This window comes from Etheostoma cragini, chromosome 3, assembly GCF_013103735.1.
Source record: "Etheostoma cragini isolate CJK2018 chromosome 3, CSU_Ecrag_1.0, whole genome shotgun sequence".
Classification (NCBI taxonomy): domain Eukaryota; kingdom Metazoa; phylum Chordata; class Actinopteri; order Perciformes; family Percidae; genus Etheostoma; species Etheostoma cragini.
In genome coordinates this window covers 16874460-16897149 of record NC_048409.1, presented here as the reverse complement: position 1 = coordinate 16897149, position 22690 = coordinate 16874460, and the positions used below count along the sequence as shown (strand labels likewise).

Sequence of the window (22690 nt, the reverse complement as noted above, 5' to 3'; positions counted from 1 at the left end):
ACGTTTGACCTCAGATCTCTTAAAGAGAAGTCACAAAATAATAAAACTCTGGAGTCAGTATGTGACTTTTGTGTGGTGCTAAGACGTGACCCCGCTCTGGACAAAGCCTCCGAACCAAGCCTCTCTTTTATTGTTCAGGGTTGTGAGTTTAAAGCAAAAGTAGATACGTGGCTTTGCATTGTAAACCACTAAGCTGTACCATCAGCCATCTTCTGCAAATCCTTGAAAATGCGAAGGTGGTGAGCCAAGTCTGTAGCCAGAATGATGTCTCTAATCAAATCCAGCATGCGCGTGTAGTCCTAAGGAATATATATAAAAAATAACTTACTTAGCTTGCATTTACAGGGATAGCAGAATTAAGTAAATGGAAACATTTGTAATGTGTTTTCATTTGATATCTTACCTTTCTGTTGAACTTCTCAAAGATGTTGCAGCCATGAGTGTTCAGAATGGCGATGGCCTGGGCAAAGTGATGTCTCTGTCATGGCAAATAAAGCATGATGGGAAAAGGAATGAGTAAATTTGAAAATGTTTCTAAAGGAATGTTGAGTCAAGTTGCAAAAGCCAATGTACATGCCTCCCATTGCCTCATCACTGATCAATGAGGATATAGTTAGTATGTCCTTTCCATGTATGTAAATGGGAAGGACACAAAATTAGAAACACCTCTACTATATTTAAGTACAACACAACCACAAACATATTCAATTCACACATTTCTGACTGTAGAATTAATGACAGAACTGTACAGAACTAAAGATGTGGGTGTAGATGCAATAAAGATTTATACAGGCACAGATCCATCGTTTTGTATGGCTTTGCTAGAATTCCAGTCAGCTCTACATCATCCCTGTGATGTGATGTAACTGGTTGGGGGTTTACCTCCATCACTGATCCCTCTGAGCTGTAGAGAGCAGCCAGCACAGATTGCTGAAAATAGAAACAGACAGACAAATGAAACACAATCCTTTTACTGTACAAGTTATAATGATTCTAATGAAACAACATCCTTAAATAAAATCATGCTCTTTAACTGTACTTGTAAGCTTGAATATAAATCTTTAAATAGATAAATCACAAACGAAGCTGCTAAAACGATAACCTTTGTTGCATAATGAAGAGCTGGAATGTGCTTCATTTAGGCGCTGGAGTGTTATGCATGATGATTTTGGAGCAGAACAACATGCTTCTCATCACAATGACATCTAGTGTCTCACTGGGATTAATTCCCAGAAAAGGAGATACATAGACTCTGACATCACCATGAGCCTGGCTTTTATTGACATTCTCCGTTTTGAGCTTTTAAAAGTCAATTTTCAGTCCACATTTTTGAAGTGCAGGTGCAGCGGTACTCTGCAACACTATCTTCAAAAGGTTCCTTCTCTCTTTTTCCTATTTGATGTTTCACCGCTCTCTCATAGAACAAAAACATAAACATAATTTGTGCTCTTACTGAGGCGACTTGGAAAGAATTGTTGGTGCCACGGTGGTCCAGGTCATGGCACATACAGGAGACAAAGAGAGCTAGAATCTCTATCTCCCTAAAAAGAGAAGAATGAAGGAGAGTTGAGGATTAAAACTTCTATACTTCTGGCTGCTTGTGTCACCAGGGGGACAAGTGTTTTACACGTACTCGAGGTAGTTGGACAGCCCTAGGTTTTTGTAGAGCAGGTAGCAGAAGTGTGAGACAGAGAAGGCGTGCATCCAGTTGTGGTAGGGAGGGTCCCTGTAGCCTTTCTTCACCATCAGACAGAACCTGACACCAAAGCAGCAGTTTAATTATCATCTACAACATAGCATGCAACTAGTGATGCATGTAGGACATGTAATCAAGTGATTTTATTATGAGATATGGAGCAGGTTTGTTCTTGTTCTGCTTCTTTCTTTTGATCTAGACAAAAAAAACTTTTTTTAACAATGCTGATAAATTAGCAACAAAATGTGTCCACTTTTTGACTTGAAACATACAGTATATTCAAATAATATTCAGCTCTGATCAATTCTGGCCAAAATATTTTGTTATTAGGGAGCTGTGCGCGTCTCTCTTTCCAAGGTGTCGGTTTCTGCATCTTCTAGTGTCAATAGAAATTCCAATAATTTTAGTCTGACAACTCCAACACACTATACAATCGTTGACAAAAATTTGATCAAATGATGGAAAATGACTCAAAATTGGGATTGAATAATTAAATCAAAGGTAAAAATAATGGAAAATACACAGTTAATCAGAAACAAGAGATGAATTCATTAATGCAGGCATACTCATACACACAGGCTCTAATACTGAGTATATGAATTGATGGAATTGTCAGACCTGGCGAGAGTGTGCAGGTCAATCTTGTATGTGTTGATGAAACCCATGTCTTCAAACATGCTGAGGACGCACTGCAGACACACAAAAGGATCAGTTACATTTTATACATTTTTGTTTTCTTCTTTTGCCTTCCACTTTAGTCTCTGATCCCTCTGTGTCTCTCTTTCTCACTTTTTTTTTTTAACCTCTGCGTCTTACCAACGGCGTGGTTTCATCCGGTAGGGAGCGAGGTGTGTACGTAAACTCGGCGAAGCATGAGTGGATCTCATTCACGGGTTCAATCCCCTTCACCAGCAGCTTAGTCACTTCTTCCTCTGAAACCTGCAACATACACATACTGAATCATATTGAGTAAATAACATGGACAGTGTCAGTAAATACAAAGCGTCTGTGTGCGAGAGTGACTGAGATGCACAAATGTGATTTTACCTTCATATGGTACATCATCATCTCATTGGCCAGGTGTGACCTGAACTGAGCTTCATGGACTCTCTTGTAGAGCAGAGACTGGAGAAACAAACACCATATTACAGCAACACTCTTTTTATATATTGTCACATATAACTAGCTTATAAAGCCAAAAACTCTCTTCTTTCTTCTTCTTTTACTTTATTTTGAAAACTATAATTCGGTAGATTTAGATGGTGGTAACAATATCGCTAGAAGAACACACTCACAAACTTTGTCTACTGCGTATTATAGATCATCCCGCTGAACCCTTTTTCGTCCCAGCCTGCAGCATACGGTACACCGTGTTACAGAGTTAGCATTGATAAATAATGATTACAGGGCTGGCTAGAAGGCAGTTTTTTTCCCAATGAAATTTCTTTACAGTTTGTAGATAAGCTATTGAGTACCTGCAGTTATTAAAAGGTCAGATACTACAAGAGGGACATAAGGTGAATCTGAAATGCTGCCTAAAATATGATGTACTTTCTGTATCTGCTCTTCTAGCTTTTCTTATTTGACATTATGTGGAAACATACACACACGCGTAAACATGCTTTATCATCAGTTAACTATCCATTTTATTTCCTTTTAAATCCTCTAGATTATTCAAATCAATTGTGTGGCTGCTTGACGGCATTGTTAGAGGCAAGAGAAATCAACATTTCCACTGGTAAAGGTGAAAGCAGTTTCAAATGAAAACTTTTTGATGTGAGAATATAAGTATTAGGTTGTTGAAGTTTCTTCATAAGCTACTGTACATACCGTACATTGGCGTAGCTAAATGTGTGTTAATGGGTTTGCAGCAGTCCTACAACACCTTTGAACTACACCGTACAACCCCTCAGTTCAATCACAGACTGAATGTCTTTAAATTTCCCTCGAGACTGTACTACGCCTTGACTGAGCATTTTGCTCCCACTGAACTGATCCAATTTTACCAGACAGGATCGATCTTTCTGACAGCACTAACAGAAGACCTACCACGGTGCTTAATCCCAATGATAGATTCACTGTAAATGTTTTTTTTTTTTTACACTTTCTTTTGTCTTCTGTTTGTTTTTAATTAAGGATTAAACACGGTGCATGACACTTGCAGAAATTACATCAATATTTGATAAACTGTTTTTAAAACCAAGCTGAGTTAATGAACTGGGATTGTTTACAATGTGTACGAAGATGAACATCTTAAAAAAAAACAAAAATGCTCCACTTTAATGTATCACACCTTCCGTTGCTGCTAACAGAGATAATAAGAGAATGTGATAGAAGCTGTCTTCTATTGTAAAGTGACACATTTAAGTTGTTAATTAATTTACAACTGATGTTTATCTAGCAACTGTGTACTTTATGTACTGTATGCATAATATGCTTGGTTAATTTACTTGGCCTATCTGTTTTAAACAAGTGGTGTTGAGTGACTGGTGTGGTGGCAGCATTCAATAAGTGTACTACAAACAATCCAATGCCTCTTCCCTGACCAGTGTGTTCTTTTTCAACATACCGAACCAGAAAATGTAAAGGTTTTAGAGAGGTGGTTCTTTTAGCGTGAAAGGAGACTTACATGGGCGATGCTGATACCACAGTAGATGGAGAAAGCTGTGGCCAAGTCCTCATCAAAGCGGTTGAACCATGGTCCGTTCATTTTATTCACCAACTCGGCTACCCCAATCACCTCTAGAAAAAAGTAGGATTCAAAGAAAGGGAAAGAGGGTGAGATATTAAGGAATGAGACAATTAATGGAAAAAGGAAAGGACCGGAAGTTGATGATTAAGAAAAATGAAGCGGAAGATGAGAGTCAAGGACGAGGATAAATGAGGCACAGAATCCGACAGAGGTGCAGATCAGACGATGAGTCGAATAGGGCTGCTAGCTTAACTTAATTTCACACTGCAGCTGAATTTAATTGCACATTAAAAGATCTAAATCTCTTCATCTGAGAGTTTCTATATAGAAACAAATCACAGAGAATCCAACATGTGCTTGGATACAGCAAAAAGTAGGGAGAGCCAATCAGTCTGAGCTCTCTGTAAATTCTAAGTTTAGAACACACTGAGGATGGCTGCCTCTTTATTATTGATGTTGCCTTTTTTTAAATGGTTGTTCATTTCTTTAATGTTTACCTTCTTATTCATTTACTTCTTGAGTTTTATCTGTTTTTTATTTTTTAACTGTTTATTCTGGTGTTTAATCTGTTTTTGTTTTTATTTTTTAACTATTTTTGTGTGAAGCACTTTGAGTTGCCCTGTAGCTAAAATGTGCTAAACAAACAAAGCTGCCTTGCCTTGCCTTCAATCTGCACTTTATGCACTTTAACATTTAAAGCAAAGGATGTGATGTAACAACTCCTTGTCCTATTCTGAGAGAGCACCTGTGTGGAAACATAGCTGTTTTAAAAGGAAAAAGGAAGGGTATGTACTGTATAAAACAATAGCTGAGCAATTACCAATACAGCTAAATCTGATTCATTATTGTTATTAGTTGACTCTCTCTTGCATTATCAAAACATTATTGGACTCTAAATGGGCCCCTCGTTTTTTTCTTTTCTTTTTATTCTCCAAGCTGCTGAAACAGTGTGCCCAAGAGTAGGGGAATATTTTTATTTTACCTTTATTTAACAAGGAGTAAAGACTCATTCAGATTAATAATCTCTTTTCAAGAGTATCCTGGCCAAGACAGGCAGCAGAACCAGGGTTTACAACGGTTTCAGACATAAAATATACAGTACATATGAAAATTAAAAATGAAGTCACAAAAACAGATTACAGACGTAAAATACCAAAAAAACGTTGTAACATTTGAAACATCTACAGACAGATTAGCCAGCAAGTTCATCATCAAGTCATCACTATTAGAACAGAATCACTTTAACTGTGTGTAATGAAACCAGTTCCCAAAGATTCTGGTTGTTTTGTAACTGATCAAAGGAGCAGGACCCTTTGTCCCAGTTCAGTACAGACTTAAGGGGCAGTTTGTAATTGTAATATCTTAAAATTTAAAACCTATAATAATTAGCTATTGCTAATAAAACGTTTGAATTAGAAAAAAGACCTATAGCTTTAATCGTTTTTTTTTTTTGTAAATGTTTGTTTTATTGTGTTTTATCTAATTTAGTGTTAGTATTTTTTATTTATTTTATCATGTAAATTTTTGTGTGCATTAGTTAATTGTTTATATTTGGTTGTAATCTTATTAATTAAGTCACCTGTGAATTGCACTGACCTGTACGAAAGGTGATTAGTAAAATTAAGTTAGATTGAGAAAAAAAGAAAAGAAACTTGTGACTTTTTGTGTATGTTGAGTGAAAGAAGTATTCTTGTGTGTGGAAGTCATTGTTACTACCGTTGTTCTCATCTTTTATGGGGAAGCAGAGGATGTTGCGAGTCTTGAAGCCGGTGCTGTCGTCCACTCCGCGGTAGAAGAGAGGATGGGAGTAGGCATCCTTAATGTTCAAGATCTGACCCGTGGTTGCCACGTGACCTGCAATACCCTGATCTGCTGGAATACGAAACTCATTCTGCCCTCGCACACACGCACACGCACACGCACACACAGACACAGACACAAGCAAGCACACACGCATGGACACACAATTGCAATGCTTATGTCATCAAGACACGCTATTATTATTCTACACATTTGCCTTTCATTGATTGTTGACAGTACAGTCAGACAGGACATATTTGGCGAGAGCATTACAAATACAACCATGAGGTTGACAATGTAATTAGGTCCTGTATTCTCGTCTGGATGGGGACCTTGGGTACAGCAAATGTCATTCCCTATTTCTATCTTCCATCCGTCTATCTTTACTTTCAACTCTCTAATAAAGGCATTAAATCTCTCCTCAAAGGTCAGAGAAAAGACACGAGATTCCTACATCTAGTCTGTGTTTGAGTGTGTGGGAAACTGAATGCTCCTGTGTCGTACCTCCTCGTCACTAACCACGCCTCCGTCAAACACCTTTGCAACCAATTCATGACTGACGCGATCCAGCAGGAACACTGAACAGCTACAGAAACAGCAAGAGAGAGAGAGAGAGAAAGAGAGAAGGAGTGACAGAGAACGAAGCAAAGCAGTGAAAATGAGAATGTTTCATGTCTCATTTCTATCTTAGGTCATTTTGTAACTTTAATTAAATGCAAAAAGTCGGTTAAGAACAAATTGCCAAGATAGCCTTTTCAAATGGAGATAATTACATTTGCCCTATACACACACTCTCTTTCACACACACATCCCTTTGAGGATGAATCACAGGGCTTACATCTCTGCATCACTGAGGTTCCTGGCCTCCACTATAATTTCCTGTAACAGCACTGACACATCATCTGAAAGAATTAGAGAGACAGAGAGGGAAAGAACGAGTGGGTGAGAGAGGAAACAAAAGGAAACCAGAGGAAATTAAAGGAATAACAGTAGTATACAGTTGACGGAAACAGAGATTGTACAATAAGTAGCGGGTTATCAGCTGTACAAGCTGATAAGAGCTTTTATAATCAGCAGAGTGGTACAGTGAGAGGGCAATTTGCTCAACCAGTGGATCAATTCTTTGCACTGGCAATCATGATGAATTTTCAACAACTTATTCTACAGTTGGTGCTTACTGTTGGATAAGAATCTGAATGACTCAATGTAATTATAGGCTAGAGAGGTGGAGCCATCACTTTTAACGCCCTTTTGATTTTATGATTATGATCCTGGTTGTAATCACCTTTTCGGTAATATCTCATTTAATTACGTGCACCATTTGTTTCACTAGGTGATCACTTAAATATCGGCCATTAACGCAAATTGTGCTGCAACGTGCTTTCTTCACAGAGACAGACATACCCAAGTGTGTGAAGAGATTCTTGGCCACTTGCAAGAGTGCCTGTGGGGAGAAACAGTGGACACAAAAAGTTATTTAACTTCATGCATATTTATGTGTTTTTGTAACGGTGAGTATGTGTGTGGGCATTTGCAGTACCTGGCACTCCACTTTGAGTTTCTGTTCTTTCTGGAAGGCCAAAGTTGAAGTGAGGACCGTTGAAGTGTAGCAGAAACAGTGCTGGATGGCATGCTCATCTGCCTCTGTGTGTCTGCGGCGGAGAACACACACACACACACACACACACACACACACACACACACACACACACACACACACACACACATATATCATTGTAAACTGAATATATTTGGATGTTTTTTTATCTAGGGCTTTAGAAAACTGTCACATATATGTCACAATTGTGTTTTAAAATAAAACTACCCAACATTTTATGAAGCTGTTAAAATCACACATCACTGAAAAGTAATATTCCAAGAATACATGTAATAAATGTAACACTCAGGAGCCCTTTTTCTTAATGAGTACTTTTATTTTTGATACTTAGTTTTGCTGCGCTTTAGTAATTAAAAGATCTCATTCCTTCTTTCACCACTGCATTTAAAGATCAAACAATTCATTTGGGTAAATATTAGAATAAGTAGAATAATTGATAATGAAAATACTCCTTAGATGCAGCCCTAAAAGAAAGCCGCAATGCATAATTATTGACAAAATAAATACTAAACATGTGTAGGAATGAAGTTATAATGTAATATGTCTAAATGACTGAAAATAGAACCAAACCCTGGTTTCCTTCAGGTGGTGAACGGGACAGTCACGCTCCTTCAAAATGAGATGGCATGAGAACTTGACAGCATTTGGCAGAGAAATGAAGACTGATTAATGAAATGATCTGCAGTGACCACCGTGATGCTGCTAATTGCCTGCAGTTCTCTCTCTTTGCCTACAGAGGGCAGTGGAACGTTATTGTGTTGCTGTCCGGCGCTATGTGTCTCCAGGGCTTTATGTCCCTGAGCATCCCAGGAATCCTAGCAAAGGAGGCAGGATTTGACCTGAGCCTGGACAAGACCTGGGAAGCTCAATTTAAGGGCAATTAAGTTCTAGCTCTTAATACTCTTGAGTAAGAGAGTAAATTCTTACACTGTTGCTTATGGTGCATGTATATTATGGGATCCTTATTTTTGTGTTCATCACTCTGTAATGGTTAGTCTATACTGCTCTTATCTGCTGGTGCCAAAACAGAGTTATGTACTTGTTACTGCTGTCACAATAGGTTTTCATCAATAGGGTAAGAAGCTATATTACATGTTTAGGAGGACATGCAGTGAGAGGTTTGAATAAACTGTGCATATGAATATGCAATCTATATAATTAAGGGATTTATCTTTGAGATATACAGTATGTTTCTACTTAAATCTGGATGACTGTACTTGGAGCAAAGGATAGATTTATCACATTTTCTGCACAGTTGCAACCATAATCCTGCTGCTGTTACTATGGTAATGAGATGCCAGTCCTGTCATCAGAGTCTCTGGCAGAGGGATATATTATAGGACATGATCCCTTCTTATCTATCTGAGTCCTTGGAAAGAGAGAGTGAGAGATAGAGAGAGAGAGAGAGCGCATGCAAAAAGGCGGGATTGTACTATGTTAGTGCAAGCATGTGTGTGAAGTGTATGTCGGGGGGAAAAAGAGATCAAATAAATTAAGCTGCTAGCACTTCAACATAAGTAGAGACATGCTGACTGACAAGGAGATGGTGGTAGATAGATGGATGGATGTGTGGGTGGACAGATAGAAAGATAGATAGATAGATGGACAGATAGATAGATAGCTAGATAGGTAGATAGATAGATAGATAGATAGATAGATAGGTAGATAGATAGATAGATAGATAGATATAGATAGAACTTTGTTGTCACTGCTTATATTTACGCAACAAAACTTTGAGATGATTTTCATTCCAGATTGTTACTTACACAAACATACAGACACAGCTGGAGTGCATTACTGTATTCATGACATAGCAGTATTGCTCATGGCAGCCTCACACACACACACACACACACACACACACACACACACACACACACACACACACACACACACACACACACACACAAACACACCCTGGTTGTCATGAGGGAGCCTGGTTTTAGCAGATTTCACTGGAAACGGAACAAACTCTCCGCTGCTATAAATTCCATAAAATCTGAGCTGTTGAGCTTAACCAATCAGCCTTACCCATCCCAACAGCCGCCGTCAGACATATCTTTGTATCTACCGTGAGTCAGCGCTTCTAGAATTAGCAAAAGCCAAATTCTCTTCAGAGTGACATCCCAGCATTTTAAATATACTTAGCAATAAGCCAGTTGAGTTACAGTGATTGTATTTTATTTTTTTACCATGGGAACTCATGAAATGGTTCAGTGTAGTCTTATTATCACAAAAAGGTTAACAATAGTGTTTAGTGTGAACACAGTCCTTCAAATACAGTACATACATACCTATGCCCACCCTGCTTGTTGAAGGCACACGCCAGCGCCACCACCTGACCGGTGGCCCTACTGGCCACTGGTACACAAAGCATGGAGGAGATCTCACAGCCCAACATGCTCGACAGCTGCCTACGCTCCTCCTGAGAGTAAAAGAGGCAGAAAAATCTGTTCAACATGATGGTAGAACAGATGGAAAGATAGATAAGACAGAAAGACAAAAAGAAAGAAAATGTCTTCTTACTGCACTGATGTCTTGAAGAGTAATTGACTTCTTCTTCTCAACAACCTGACCAAAGCGTCCAAACATCAGCTAGAAGAGAAAAATAAAGAAAATGAGTGTAATGCAGGTGAGAGAGAAAAAGAAGCAGAATTAGTGAGCGAGTCCCTGACAAATCTTTTAGGACTAAACTATAGAAAACAAAACTCATTTTTTGAGTGAGAGTCCTTGTTAAATTAGCACAAATACCTCATCTATGATGTTTTTTGTGTGTCCCAATAACTCGCTACACACCAACTACCAACTATCAACATTTTATACATTAGATGGCCTGGGGTACCTGCCAAATCGTCTAGCTGTACCATAATGGAAAGCCTGTTAAAAATAAATGCCTTGTCATCAGCACAAACAGGGACAGGAGACCTAAAGCGACCTGAAGGAAGTGGTTACTTGCTCAAATATCTTTAATGTAACCCTTGCCAGGGATTTAAAAAGATTACATGTGGGACTTTATTCTATCGTGTCAGTCAAAGAGACCTACGTGCAGTGTTACAACACTTGCATTAACAGTATGCTTCTTAAAAATTGTATTGTAATGTATTTGGAGTGTACATGGCCCTCAGTGTAAGAAACGCAAGTGAATGAATGAGCAACCAACCTAATGAAGGCATGATTTACTGAACGGGAAAAAAAGAACACAAACAAACTAAAAAATACAAATAATGACAGCATGCATTAATGTTTATTCATTTTAATAAATTCTTGTGTTTGTTGGCCTCACCGGGAAGCTAATCTCCTCCTCCAGGACTTTGTCTCCAACTACCTAAAGGTCACAAAGGTCAAAGCTCATTCATTAAGTTATTGCAAAAATGGTTGTGTAATGTGTAATTTTGTGTGTGTGTGTGTGTGTGTGTGTGTGTGTGTGTGTGTGTGTGTACCTGGCAGAAAACTTGGTGGTTGTCCTCGGACACCAGCAGCAAACAACAACACTGCGACTGAGTCTGTTGCTGCAGCTGAAGGAGAACACAAACACAATATCAGTCCTGATACAGAATCACAGAAGAAAAATCTTTATCAGACTCAGTCTCTCAATTCAAGGTTTTTGGAGCGTTGTTGAGGTTTAAAGATAAAATCTGAAATAAGACGGCAGTGGATATCAACTGGTGAATAAAGACTGATACACTGATTCTATTATTTTCGAAAATAAAAATGTATTCAACTTATATACATGTATATGTATATATAAATATATATATATATATATATATATACAGTATATATATATATATATATATATATATAAATATATATATATATATTACAATGGACAGCTTTATATTTCTATAAATTATCATACATATTCTATCATGCCTATTAATATTGCATTCTTCACTTTTACAACTCATGATCATCTCCTTATAAGTAATCAACATTCATACCATGTAAATCACATCAACATGCTGTGATTACAAGACAAGATCATTCTTTGAATGTGAAATTCATAAACGCAGAGACACAGTCACATATAGGTGTCTGGATGTGTCTAAATTAAGAAGTGTGTAGGCACTCAGTGTCTCTCTATAAGACCTGCAGAGTTGCAACAAATTTTCTGCTGCTAGCTGTGATGAGAAACATCTCCTTCATAGACTGGATTCCCCTAAAAGGTTGGAAGACACATACACCTGTATGCATGATGCAATTACTGTAGTCTAACAAGCTTAGACATGACACCACACACACCCACACACACACACACACACACACACACACACAGACAAACACACACACGCATGCACGCACGCACGCACGCAGGCATGCGCACATGCAAACACACGCGCAAAGCAAGTACCTGCAAGCACATTTAATAAACTCTCCACCCCCTTTTTACCCAAATCCCATGAGAGCCGCACAAAGCACTTCCCGACAATTCCTCAGAAGCAACAATCTCCCACGCCTTATCGTCCTTTCCTATCTCTTCTCCTCCCGCTTCCCTACCCATTTTTTTACAAATGTAAAAATGAAAAGGTGAAACAAATCATGTTGTTCTCAAAATATGCTATAAAACCCCTGCAGCCTTTTGCACCAACACAACTTCTCACTCTCCCTTTCTCTTCCTTCAGATGCAGGGAAAATACTACAATTTCAGGGTTAGAGGCATCAAAGACTGGTGTTCTACATGCAGGCTGCATTGCTGCTGCGCTGTTGTTTGACCCCTTGGATCTAGTCCTGCAGCGTCAAGGTAGCAGAGAAGTTCAAGTTCCCAACAACTGTTTAGATTTAACCATTTTCACAAAATAATACCCTCATTTTTTTAAAGGATTAGATTGCTTAAAATAAATCTTGATAAAGAGTTTATGTCCCCACACACCCAAAAGATATTTATGTTTTCTGCTACAAGGGGATACTGATCACTGCAGTTAAAAGTAAATTATGTCTTCACTACTGTAATAGAAAATAACAAGAAAAATGAGCAAAGGGAGAAAATGAGCTTCTGATTATGGACCAGAGTCCTTTTAATTAAGTAATAATTAAAAAACTAAAAAACAGTTTAACTACTAAATGCTTAAGCTGCAAAGGTATTTGTAAAATAGGACTTTTTCCCACTATTTTTCTCCTTGTCTTGTTTAATAAATAAAACAAATACTTAGAAAGTCCCAGACTTAAAAAAGTGATTAGTCATAGTGATGTCAACTAGAGATTAAATATATTTTGAATACCTAAATGTTCAGAAATAGACTTCCTTGACATAAAATACAAGTAATGATTGTTTTCAATATCAATTCATCTGCAAATTACTTTCTATATTACAGCAAACATTTAATTATTTGGTCTATAAAATATCAGAAAGAACAACAAGTTCACATTTTCAAATTGCTTATATTGACCAAAACCCAGAAATATTCAGATTGATAGAACACAAGACAAAAAAAGCTGCAACTCCTCGCTAATGAACAAAAACCAATGAATAGAACCAATTAAAGTATAGTTGTTGATATTTTATTATTATATATTATATTATATTATATATATGACAAACTCTGGCTTACAGTAACTTGCTCTGCTTTATGTTTAAGTCCTTCATGCTCAATAAATAGTATGAAAAAAGTATCACATGTCTGTGCGTACATCCATTAAGGTCCTCTGAAGCTCTATTGGACTTTGTCCCTTTGATGCACTATAACCTTCAAATCTCTCTCCTCTCTGTTGCTTAACTCCTCTTTAAATCATATATTCTTTATCAGTGAATAATTCTATACATTTAAGTTGTTGTTTCTGCAAATACTGTAGGTGATATCTGCTCTCCCTGTCCTCACCCACAGCTTTTCCCTCACTGCAATCAATCATTATACCTCTCCCCCTGCTCCCCCCCTTTTTACAGAGAGTCTATCATTTATATGTAGGGGGCATACTACGGGGAGGCTGATAATGCACTTGAGTGATAAAAAGCTTGTGGTATGGGTAACGACAGGAAGAGGGGAAAACGTCACTGGGAGAGATTTCATGTGCTGTACGTCTTGAACAGTATGTATGTATGTGTGTGTGTGTGTGTGTGTGTGTGTGTGTGTGTGTGTGTGTGTGGGAGCATATAAATGATCTCAACTACTTACATAATTGATGACTTTGAGCTGGAGAGAGGCTGCATCAAGGTCAAAGAGCTCACCTGAAAGACAAAAGGGAGAGAGAGTGATGGGAGTAAAAAGCAGAGATGAGCAAGGGCAGATAGGCGTTAAGGAAGACCGGGAATGCAGAGCATGTACGCAATGGACAGAAAGCAAATCAGGGAAGGATGCACTGAGACAGTGAGGTCGGTGAAGGGTGAACAGGAACTAGCCAACAGAGGGTATAATAATAAAGACAAGACAGGGGATGGAGGGCTGCCTGGACTGCAGATGAAGACAGAAAGAAAGACAGCGAAGCAGGGAGGCGAGGCAGAAGCTGGGTGAAAAAAAAACTGAGGAGACTAAAGTCAACTCATATTTGTTGACAATTTCCAAGGAGTAAACAACGTTGACGTATGTGTATTTGCAAAGGAATGGCGTTAGCGAGTCCACTTCCATTATGCATGAGATTTTAAACGGTGTTTTTGCATAGCGTTCTGTTTTCACACTGGAGCTGTCCCACATTCCTTGTGCCGCTGACGGTCCATCTAAATTCATAGAGCTTTTTATCCAGATAGGGTTACTCTATTAACATACATCACCTCATATATACCAGGGTGTGTGTGTAATTATGTCTGCCGCACAGTTTTGGGTTTGCATACACGAGGAAATGTAAGATGTATGGATTTTTATTGTATTAGTATAATATATTAGTATATTTTATTATATTATATTAGTGTGCATACCACAGAGTTGCAGAATGTTGCGGTCCAGTTCGCAGTAGTCCTGGTCTGAGACGTTGAGTTGCAGCAGTGCATTGTGGGACTGTACGGGAGAGGGGCTGAGAGGAGGCCGGTAGGACGTCTGAACAGCCTGGACTCGTGTACACGCCACTGAGGCCTGTGACGTCATGCACGTTTGCAGAAACACACACATACCAGCACCAAAGTCAGTTGAGTTTAAAGCTGTGGTAGGCAATTTCTTTTCTGCATTGCTGGGCAAAAATTCAATAAATTCATAATCTATTAGTTTATTGTAATTCAAGTGGTCTGAGAGAAAACTAGACTTCTGCATCCCATGTTGGTTCTGTTTTCAGGATATAGATAATCTAGCCTGTGACTTTAGCCAATCACGAGTCATTTCAGAGAGAAAACGTGTTTCTATTGGCTGATCTGTGCATGCATATTTCTGTGTAACAGAGAGTGTTGAGGGAAAGCTGCAGAACAAGGTCTCGCTCTACTTCAGATTGTAGCGTTTTTTCAGCTTTTTACAAACTGCAGCTTTATAGACGATCTTCAGATTTTATAATTTCATCAGGTCCTTCAGAGACCCAGTTAAGGGATCCAAAGGCCATTGAAGTAAACATCATCAGTCAAGACAAGAACAAATACTGAGCATGTGAGTACAATGGCAACATCCATTTTTGCCGGGTTAGAAAGGGACTCAATTGTGGACTTTCTATCGACATTGAATAGGTCTATCAAGGACTGAAGGGTGTTGAAATTAATTTACTTAAGAAATGGAAACTGGCTTTCTGGATTTACAATCTCAGAAACCTACTGAGGGGCTATTTTTTCAAATTTTTATTTAATAAAAGAAAGCTTTGCAGTTTTTGCCCTGTGTTAGAGGTTCACTACTGTTTTCATGATGATAGTCTTGCTTTTTATGTAACGTGTTTTTGAATATTTGCTGTAAGTTCAGCATTTTTTAAAAGGCTGGCTATCTACAGGTATGTGTTTAGTTGTCATTTGATAACCATCAAATATAAGGGCTTCTCATAAAGTGCGTACTGTTAAAGGCCCTGTGCTGAAGCGTGTTGGTTAAATAAAGAGCCAAGTCTTTTTAGTAGGTCAGCTACTGTTGCCAAGTTGCTTTTTCACATTAGTGACCAAAACAGACAGAGAAAGAGTTAGCTTACATGTTTCTCCAGCATGTTAAGATGCAGTTCATCCTGATCAGATAGTGGATTACAGCCCACCTGCAACACACACAGACATTTCAGTCCAGTCCAGTACATGACCTCGGCTGTTGCAGGTTGTGCTGCCTCTGTCAAGTACATTTCATTTGTGAATGTTAAATAAAACCAAATGGAAACATACATTTTATTGAACGGCAAATATCGAACTTTAGATAAAGGAGGAGGTAATGATGTAATCAGTAGAGATTGCTTTTGTTACTTTGGTTTATTGAAACCTTATTGTATGCCCTTGAATATAAGGACTCACCAATAGAACAGCGATGGCCTTGTCCCGCTCCTGGTCCAAAAGAGGAATGACAATAGCTAAAAGAAAGAAGGACAAAAAAAGAAAAGAAAAGCATTAATAATACAACATGCATTGATTCAGACAAAATGCACTGTTGATCCTTTTTAATGCCCTCCTATAATTTTGTCCTTGTCTCACTCCTGATTTTATTCTCACTATATGTTCTAATACTACTAGAAATATGCTAAGGGAAATGAACATAGAAAAAATACACCTAATATCCTTGCATAACAATGTTTTCTTATTTTGTTTTGTCTTTCCTTTAGCTATTCTCATCGTTGTAGTTGCAGATCCTGCAAACAGCAAACAGATTGATGTGTTTACCACATTGTTACCAAACTAACACAAGAACTAAAAGAACTCTTATTTCTGCAACTTTACAAAATGTTCAGTGGTATTTATTGATCCAAAGAGTGCAGAACAGTCATGATTGTGTACTTGAGGATGTCTCCATGACTACATCCCTTAAGGTTATTCGTTTTTTTGTTCTTAGATGAAAACAAAAAAATGTAATTTTAAGAGGAATGCACAGTCTATTTATCGCAATCTATTCAAGCTCTTGAATTTTTTCTAATTAAACACCTTTCATTGGTTTCTTTTATTTTGGGTAGGAGGGAGGTCTATGTCCAATTTTACTGCCCACGCGGCTCCATACCTGTCCCTCGGCAATCATCATCTCTTGTTCATCCATTTTTTCAACCTATTTTTGTGGAAACACACACCCTCAGATGTTGGTCCATTTGTCTGTCAGCCAGTATCAGTTATACCTTTGCTACACCCTTCCAACATACACACACATGTTGGAAAACCGCACAGACCTCTTCTGTGTGCTGGTAATGGTGCTGCGAGGCAGATTCTGTATTTCTCTGGCAGTTCAGACAGAGGAAGGCCGGCACACTGAAATCGCTTCAACTGATCCGCGATACTCCTAAGACAGAAAGACACAACTTGAGTTGGACTCATGTTTGAGAAAGACAATAACCTCAAGCACATCAGTCAGGGTAAGAAACAAGGAGAGACAGTCTGTCAGACACTGGCGAGACAAAGAGGAAGATGGGATTTGGAAGACAATTGGAGCAAATGAAAAAACATTTAAGCAGAAGAGGGCAGGTGTGTGTAACGGTTTCATTAATACAGAGGATAGCTCTTTTATGCTCAAATATGAGACATTTGTTTATTCTAGACTGACTACTATGCACACGCGCACACATGCACGCACACACGCACACACACACACACACACACACACACAAACACACACAAACACACACACAAACACACACGCAAGTACACAGGCACGCACACCTACATGCAAAGCTGTCTCTCAGATAGGTTCATCGTGTGTGTGTTTCCTTGTGTGTGTGTGTGTGTGTGTGTGTGTGTGTGTGTGTGTGTGTGTGTGTGTGTGTGTGTGAGCGTTTGTGTGTATACCAAGGTCTTGAAAACAGGTTTATATAAGCAGGGGAATTGGAGAAGCAAAAAATTAACAAAGTGCCCTGTAGCTCTTTTAATATACCCACCATCGCTAGTCTGCATGCAGCCCTGACAAATGTGTGTGTGAGCATGTGTGTGTGTGTGTTTGTGTGTGTGCATACTTTATGTGTGGTCTGTGCTCGTGTCCTCGCAAATAAGTAGTTTGTGTGGGAGCCAGTGTTTGTGTGGCAATGAGGTGTTGGAAAAGGGTTATTGTCTGACAGTTTCATATATTATGTAGTGTTGGTTTTTGCCGGAGTCTGGGTAGCAGTCACAGTAGCACATGGGGTTGTACAGCTTCAGAGAGCACTTAAGAGAGGAGAGGATCAGCGTGTCTCACTGAGGGACCCCGGGCGCTGTCACCTCAGCTATTAGCCTTCCAACGCTTCCACAGGGAGATGGATTGAAGGTGAGAGAGAAAGAGGAGCAGCAAGGAGCGAAAAGGGGTGGGGGCTTAGAGCTTCATTGCTCTTTGGGGAGAGAGCAGGCTCACATGGAAAAAAGGCAATGACAGACTGATGCAGTGAGATGGGAAGGTGGGATAGCAGTAGACAAGATACGGAAAGAGTACGTCAGAGACAGGGATGTGTAATAGGAAGGGGGAGAAGGGAGATAAAGTGAAAGTTTAAATGAAGAGCCAATGCAGTGGGGGATGAGAGAAAAGTAAGAGGTTGTAAAAATGAGAAGATAACAGAGATGGAGAAGGTCCTTGTGTGTCATCATGATGAAACTATTCATTTAGGTGATACCAGCTTTTCATACAGGAAAAAAAACACTCTCTCTGTGTCCCCTCTTATCAGCTTTTGCTTGTTCTATTGCAAAACATCTGCAGCTTGCTGCACACACACACACACACACACACACACACACACACACACACACACACACACACACACACACACACACACACACACACACCTGATCTTTCCCTCCAGTGGCAGTTCATGTGGTGGGTCGTCAGATAGGAACCTCGAACATCCCTCCAGCATGTAGACACATACACACTCCTGGAATAAACACACACACATGCACATTCATTTGTAATATTAATCAGATTTTAATTAATTAATTGAATGAGTGATGACCATCCATTTGTAACAAGGTCTGGGCCTCTGTTTAATAGGTCTTATGTCTGGGCAGAGGCTCGGATTAGAGTTTTTTTTAGTCACTATGGTACAATTATCAATAGTATGGTGCAGTGTTTCAAGTCTCTAAGTACAAGACTCCTGACTGGTCATTAAATCTTGCATCGTGTTGTGGAAATAGGTACTTTTTGTTGATCTGCTGGTTTATTTGTACATAACGTAGTGAAATATTACCACATATTTATGAGAATAGTACTATAGCTTAAAGAAAAACTGTCATAATATCATGCTTTTAAGGTGACAAATCAATAAAGAAGAAAGAAATGTAAATTATGTTTGTGCAAATGTAGAGTTTGTGTGTGTGTCTGTGCAAATACCGTGCTAGGTAGCAGCTCCTGTATGCTGTCTCGGAGGGCTGCTCGAAGCGAGCATGCGTCGACAACCGCTGCCAGCTGCAGCAAAGCATCCTGGGGAAGGTGACAAACAGATGCTGTGATGTCTGTTTGGTTGTTTGTTTACAATCTCAATGTGCGCCTCCAAAAATATGAGGCCTTGGCTATAGTTTTTTTTGTGTGTACAAGATTTATGTTACAACAGCTCTTCCCCAGATATTTAGGTTGGCAGGCTGCAAGGCCTCTGCAACAATATTTAAACTGTGCCACACTGTGTAACGCATAACAATCTGTGCTTGTTGGACGCACTAATGAGGCACTTGAACTGAACTGAACTCAAACATAATCGAGGATTACTGGAGTTAGTTTTGCTCTTCAGGACACTAAATGCAGTAGTTTCATTTTGGCACCGTGAAAACCAAGCACTTGACAAAAATAAGTTAGTTATTCATTAAATGAAACAGCACATGGAGGTACTACTAGGAAAATAATTTTTTGTTACAAATTACACAACACATATTTACTTTCTTCTCATTGCTGTAATTTTTTGAAGATTGAATAAAAGACTCAAACATTGTATAATCCCAGAGGTGATTATTTTATTTACAGTGGTCTGCAGAACATGGATAATTCAACAATCAAACAAACAAAAAGACTAATAACTAAGAAAAATAACACCTTAAACTTGTAGCAACACTAACAAAAGTCACATGTTCATAGGAGCAAAGCCTCACCTATTTTCCCTATTGAAAGGGCAAATCCCACTGTTTATAAAGAGTGGTCAATTCACATTCAACTGCTTCAACCCATCCCATTCTGATGCAGGTTGATTTACTCCATAACATTAATACCTCAAAATCTCTTAACATATGGAACTTAGTTACCAGTTCACTCTTATTTTCTTCATTGTATATATCTTCTTATTTTTACTTTTTTATGTTGTTTACTTGAATGTTATGTTTGTCTGTGGACCAAATTTGTTATAAATGTCTTGTCACCGTGGGATAGAGGGAAACGCAATTTCGATTTCTTTGTATGTTTTGACATGTGAAGAAATTGACAATAAAGCAGACTTTGACTTTGACTCCTCTCCCACGGACTAGAAAACAGGTCAGAATTATTCACATATTTATTGATAACCAAAAACAACCAAAAGAAACATTCCTATAAAGAAGGAAAACCCTGTACTTGGTTTGGCCCGGTAATGTCAAACAGGACGTGCTTAAGCCAGCCCTCCCCTAACAATTGTCCTGCATGGTGGAAGTGAACAAAGGAACAAACAATTGTAAGTATTAACACAGGAAAACCATCAAACCATGTTGTGCAACCTAATAAAATGGAACTGAAACTAACTTATGACTGTGTGTTTACCAGTGTTGGGAAAGTTACTTTTAAAATGGATAAGTTACAGTTACTAGTTACTTTAGTTAAAAGTAACTAAATTAGATACTCAGTTAAACATTATAAAAGTAACTAGTTACTTCAGAAACTAACTAATGTGTTACTTTCAAGGACCTTTTTAAATGCTCAAATGTGACCCCACCTTCACCCTTCTTTAACGGAACATAAAACATGTTTAATGATTTATGATAAATAAACATAATGATGAGTATTATAATAAAATGGACACTGTACACAAATCTAAACTCTTTAAATGTGTCTGTGGGACAAAGTGAGACTAGCCTCCAATCAAATGCCATGTACATAGATATTATGTCTAGTGGAAAAAAATAAACAACAATTATATACACTCTTAGTAGTGTATATAACGTAAGTGGCCTGATGTTTATACGTGTGTGTGTGTGTGTGTGTGTATGTGTATGGGTGATAGAGCAAGGGAGAAGTGAGAAAATAACAGCAATTAGCTTCGGAGCAAGTAGCCAGTCTAGAGTCATAGTGCCTATGTTTTCTGACCACAGTGGAAAATCTAGCAGGAAAAGTTACCCCCCCCCCCCCCCCCCCCCCCCCCCCCCCCTTGATTTCATAACGCCATACCTTTCTCTCGTTGACTGTCTTGCTTGTGTTGTTCGATGTGTCAGACTGTATGCTTCTGAACGCCCACCTAACTCTACCTCTGGTTGGGTTACCATGACATTTTACTCAAACTCAGCCAATCGTCAGTATTTATGCGCTTGTCTCATGCACGACCCACTAACCAAGGAAGGAAAAAAGTCTTTGCCTCTTGGCTCAGAGATCAAGTTGGTCTGATGACAAAAACAGCTTCAGTTATAGTAATGCCCTGCATTTTTTGGGAGTAAGGGTAACAGCATTAATAAGATTGGAAGAGTAATCCTTTAGATTACTTGTTACTGAAAAAAGCAATGCCGTTATTTATAACGCCGTTGTTTCTATCGCTGGTGTTTACTTTAACTTATTACGTGCTTTGCTGTAGACTGTAACATGTTATAAACACAAACAACCCGGGATAGTATGTGGTGCATTTTTACACAAGCTATGGTAATTTACAAAAAATTAAATAAACACTTGAATAAACTAGAAGGTGTACTATAGATAATGACCTGAGTGGGACAAGTGGTGAGCACACCCACTTCGTCACAGCGAGAGGTGATGACGTGTACAGAAGGAGATAATGGAAAGTCCCGATGTTGCATGATAATGTTGTAAAAAGGCAGAATTAGTTGAGTTTGTAAAAGGAGAGCTTGAGAGAGAAGTTCCTACATTGGCCTACTATACTCAGCCATCCAATCTGATCTGAGATATCAGGGCAACTTATTTCTGAAAAGTCATGCGAGGCTGAGTTTGTGCTTCAAGGTTTTTTACGTTTTCAAGTTTCACAAACTTTACAAACAGGCAGTGGTGGCCTGAAACCCATTTCAAGAGCAAATTTGGGCCCTGCCAAGAAATTCATACTCTCTGTGCGCAGTCCACTTAAATCTCTACCAGTTCAACTTATCACAAAGCATTGTTATTACATGTAGCCACAGTCTAAAAAGACAATCTTAGCAGGACTTTAAAATCTGATCAAAGCGTAGAAAAACAATGGGAGAAATAGCAGAGGTTTAAGATGCTGCAGCTTTTAAAACTATGTTCTGAATCTGAATGGGAAATATTGAAAATACTGCCTCTGCCATAACATATTCTTCAAGTTGTTCTGACAAACCAGTAGAACACACAGCCAAGCCGGAAGGAAGAGCATCTTGTTCCTTCCTTTAGTGTACAATACCACAATGGTACTGCAAGCTGCGTCTGCTTGGGGGCTCGATGTTCTATTGAGGGTGTCCATCTGTCACACTCTATTTTATTTCTCTCCTCTTTTTGACACCCTCACTCTACCAGTCTATCCTTTGTCTCTCAGTCACGTTCAGTATTGTTTGAGTTAGAGTAATCATGGAAGACAAGGGAATGGCAGAGTTGCTAGTGGGTGGGTGAGGCGGGGAGAGGGTCAAGGGGTGAGAAAGAAGAAGAGAGGAAAGGGAGCAATGAAGGGAGTGGATAGTCATGTCATGCCTGGGCACTCAGTGTTGGTTATTATATACAGTGGTGTGAAAAAGTGTTTGCCCCCTTCCTCATTTCCTGTTCCTTTGCATGTTTGTCAAACTTAAGTGTTT

At 38.8% G+C, this 22690-nt stretch overlaps 1 protein-coding gene across 2 annotated transcripts in view; it reads right to left on the bottom strand.

Annotated features, from left to right (window-relative positions):
• The window catches only part of LOC117942544 (cGMP-dependent 3',5'-cyclic phosphodiesterase), a 141652-nt gene that overhangs the window by 5512 nt on the left and 113450 nt on the right, over positions 1-22690 (bottom strand). For both annotated transcript variants that reach the window (XM_034868067.1, XM_034868068.1), the window contains exons 3-27: positions 19107-19196; positions 18563-18651; positions 16990-17099; positions 16133-16188; positions 15826-15885; positions 14654-14807; positions 13917-13969; positions 11247-11321; positions 11090-11131; positions 10333-10401; positions 10101-10231; positions 7729-7840; positions 7593-7632; positions 7027-7090; positions 6693-6774; positions 6105-6279; positions 4326-4438; positions 2744-2821; positions 2513-2635; positions 2315-2385; positions 1634-1756; positions 1454-1541; positions 883-930; positions 404-478; positions 200-299 (exon numbers count right to left, since the gene is read on the bottom strand). In XM_034868067.1, coding sequence (XP_034723958.1) covers positions 200-299; positions 404-478; positions 883-930; positions 1454-1541; positions 1634-1756; positions 2315-2385; positions 2513-2635; positions 2744-2821; positions 4326-4438; positions 6105-6279; positions 6693-6774; positions 7027-7090; positions 7593-7632; positions 7729-7840; positions 10101-10231; positions 10333-10401; positions 11090-11131; positions 11247-11321; positions 13917-13969; positions 14654-14807; positions 15826-15885; positions 16133-16188; positions 16990-17099; positions 18563-18651; positions 19107-19196 — 2221 coding nt within the window. The remainder of the gene's footprint in view (positions 1-199; positions 300-403; positions 479-882; positions 931-1453; positions 1542-1633; positions 1757-2314; positions 2386-2512; positions 2636-2743; positions 2822-4325; positions 4439-6104; positions 6280-6692; positions 6775-7026; positions 7091-7592; positions 7633-7728; positions 7841-10100; positions 10232-10332; positions 10402-11089; positions 11132-11246; positions 11322-13916; positions 13970-14653; positions 14808-15825; positions 15886-16132; positions 16189-16989; positions 17100-18562; positions 18652-19106; positions 19197-22690) is intronic.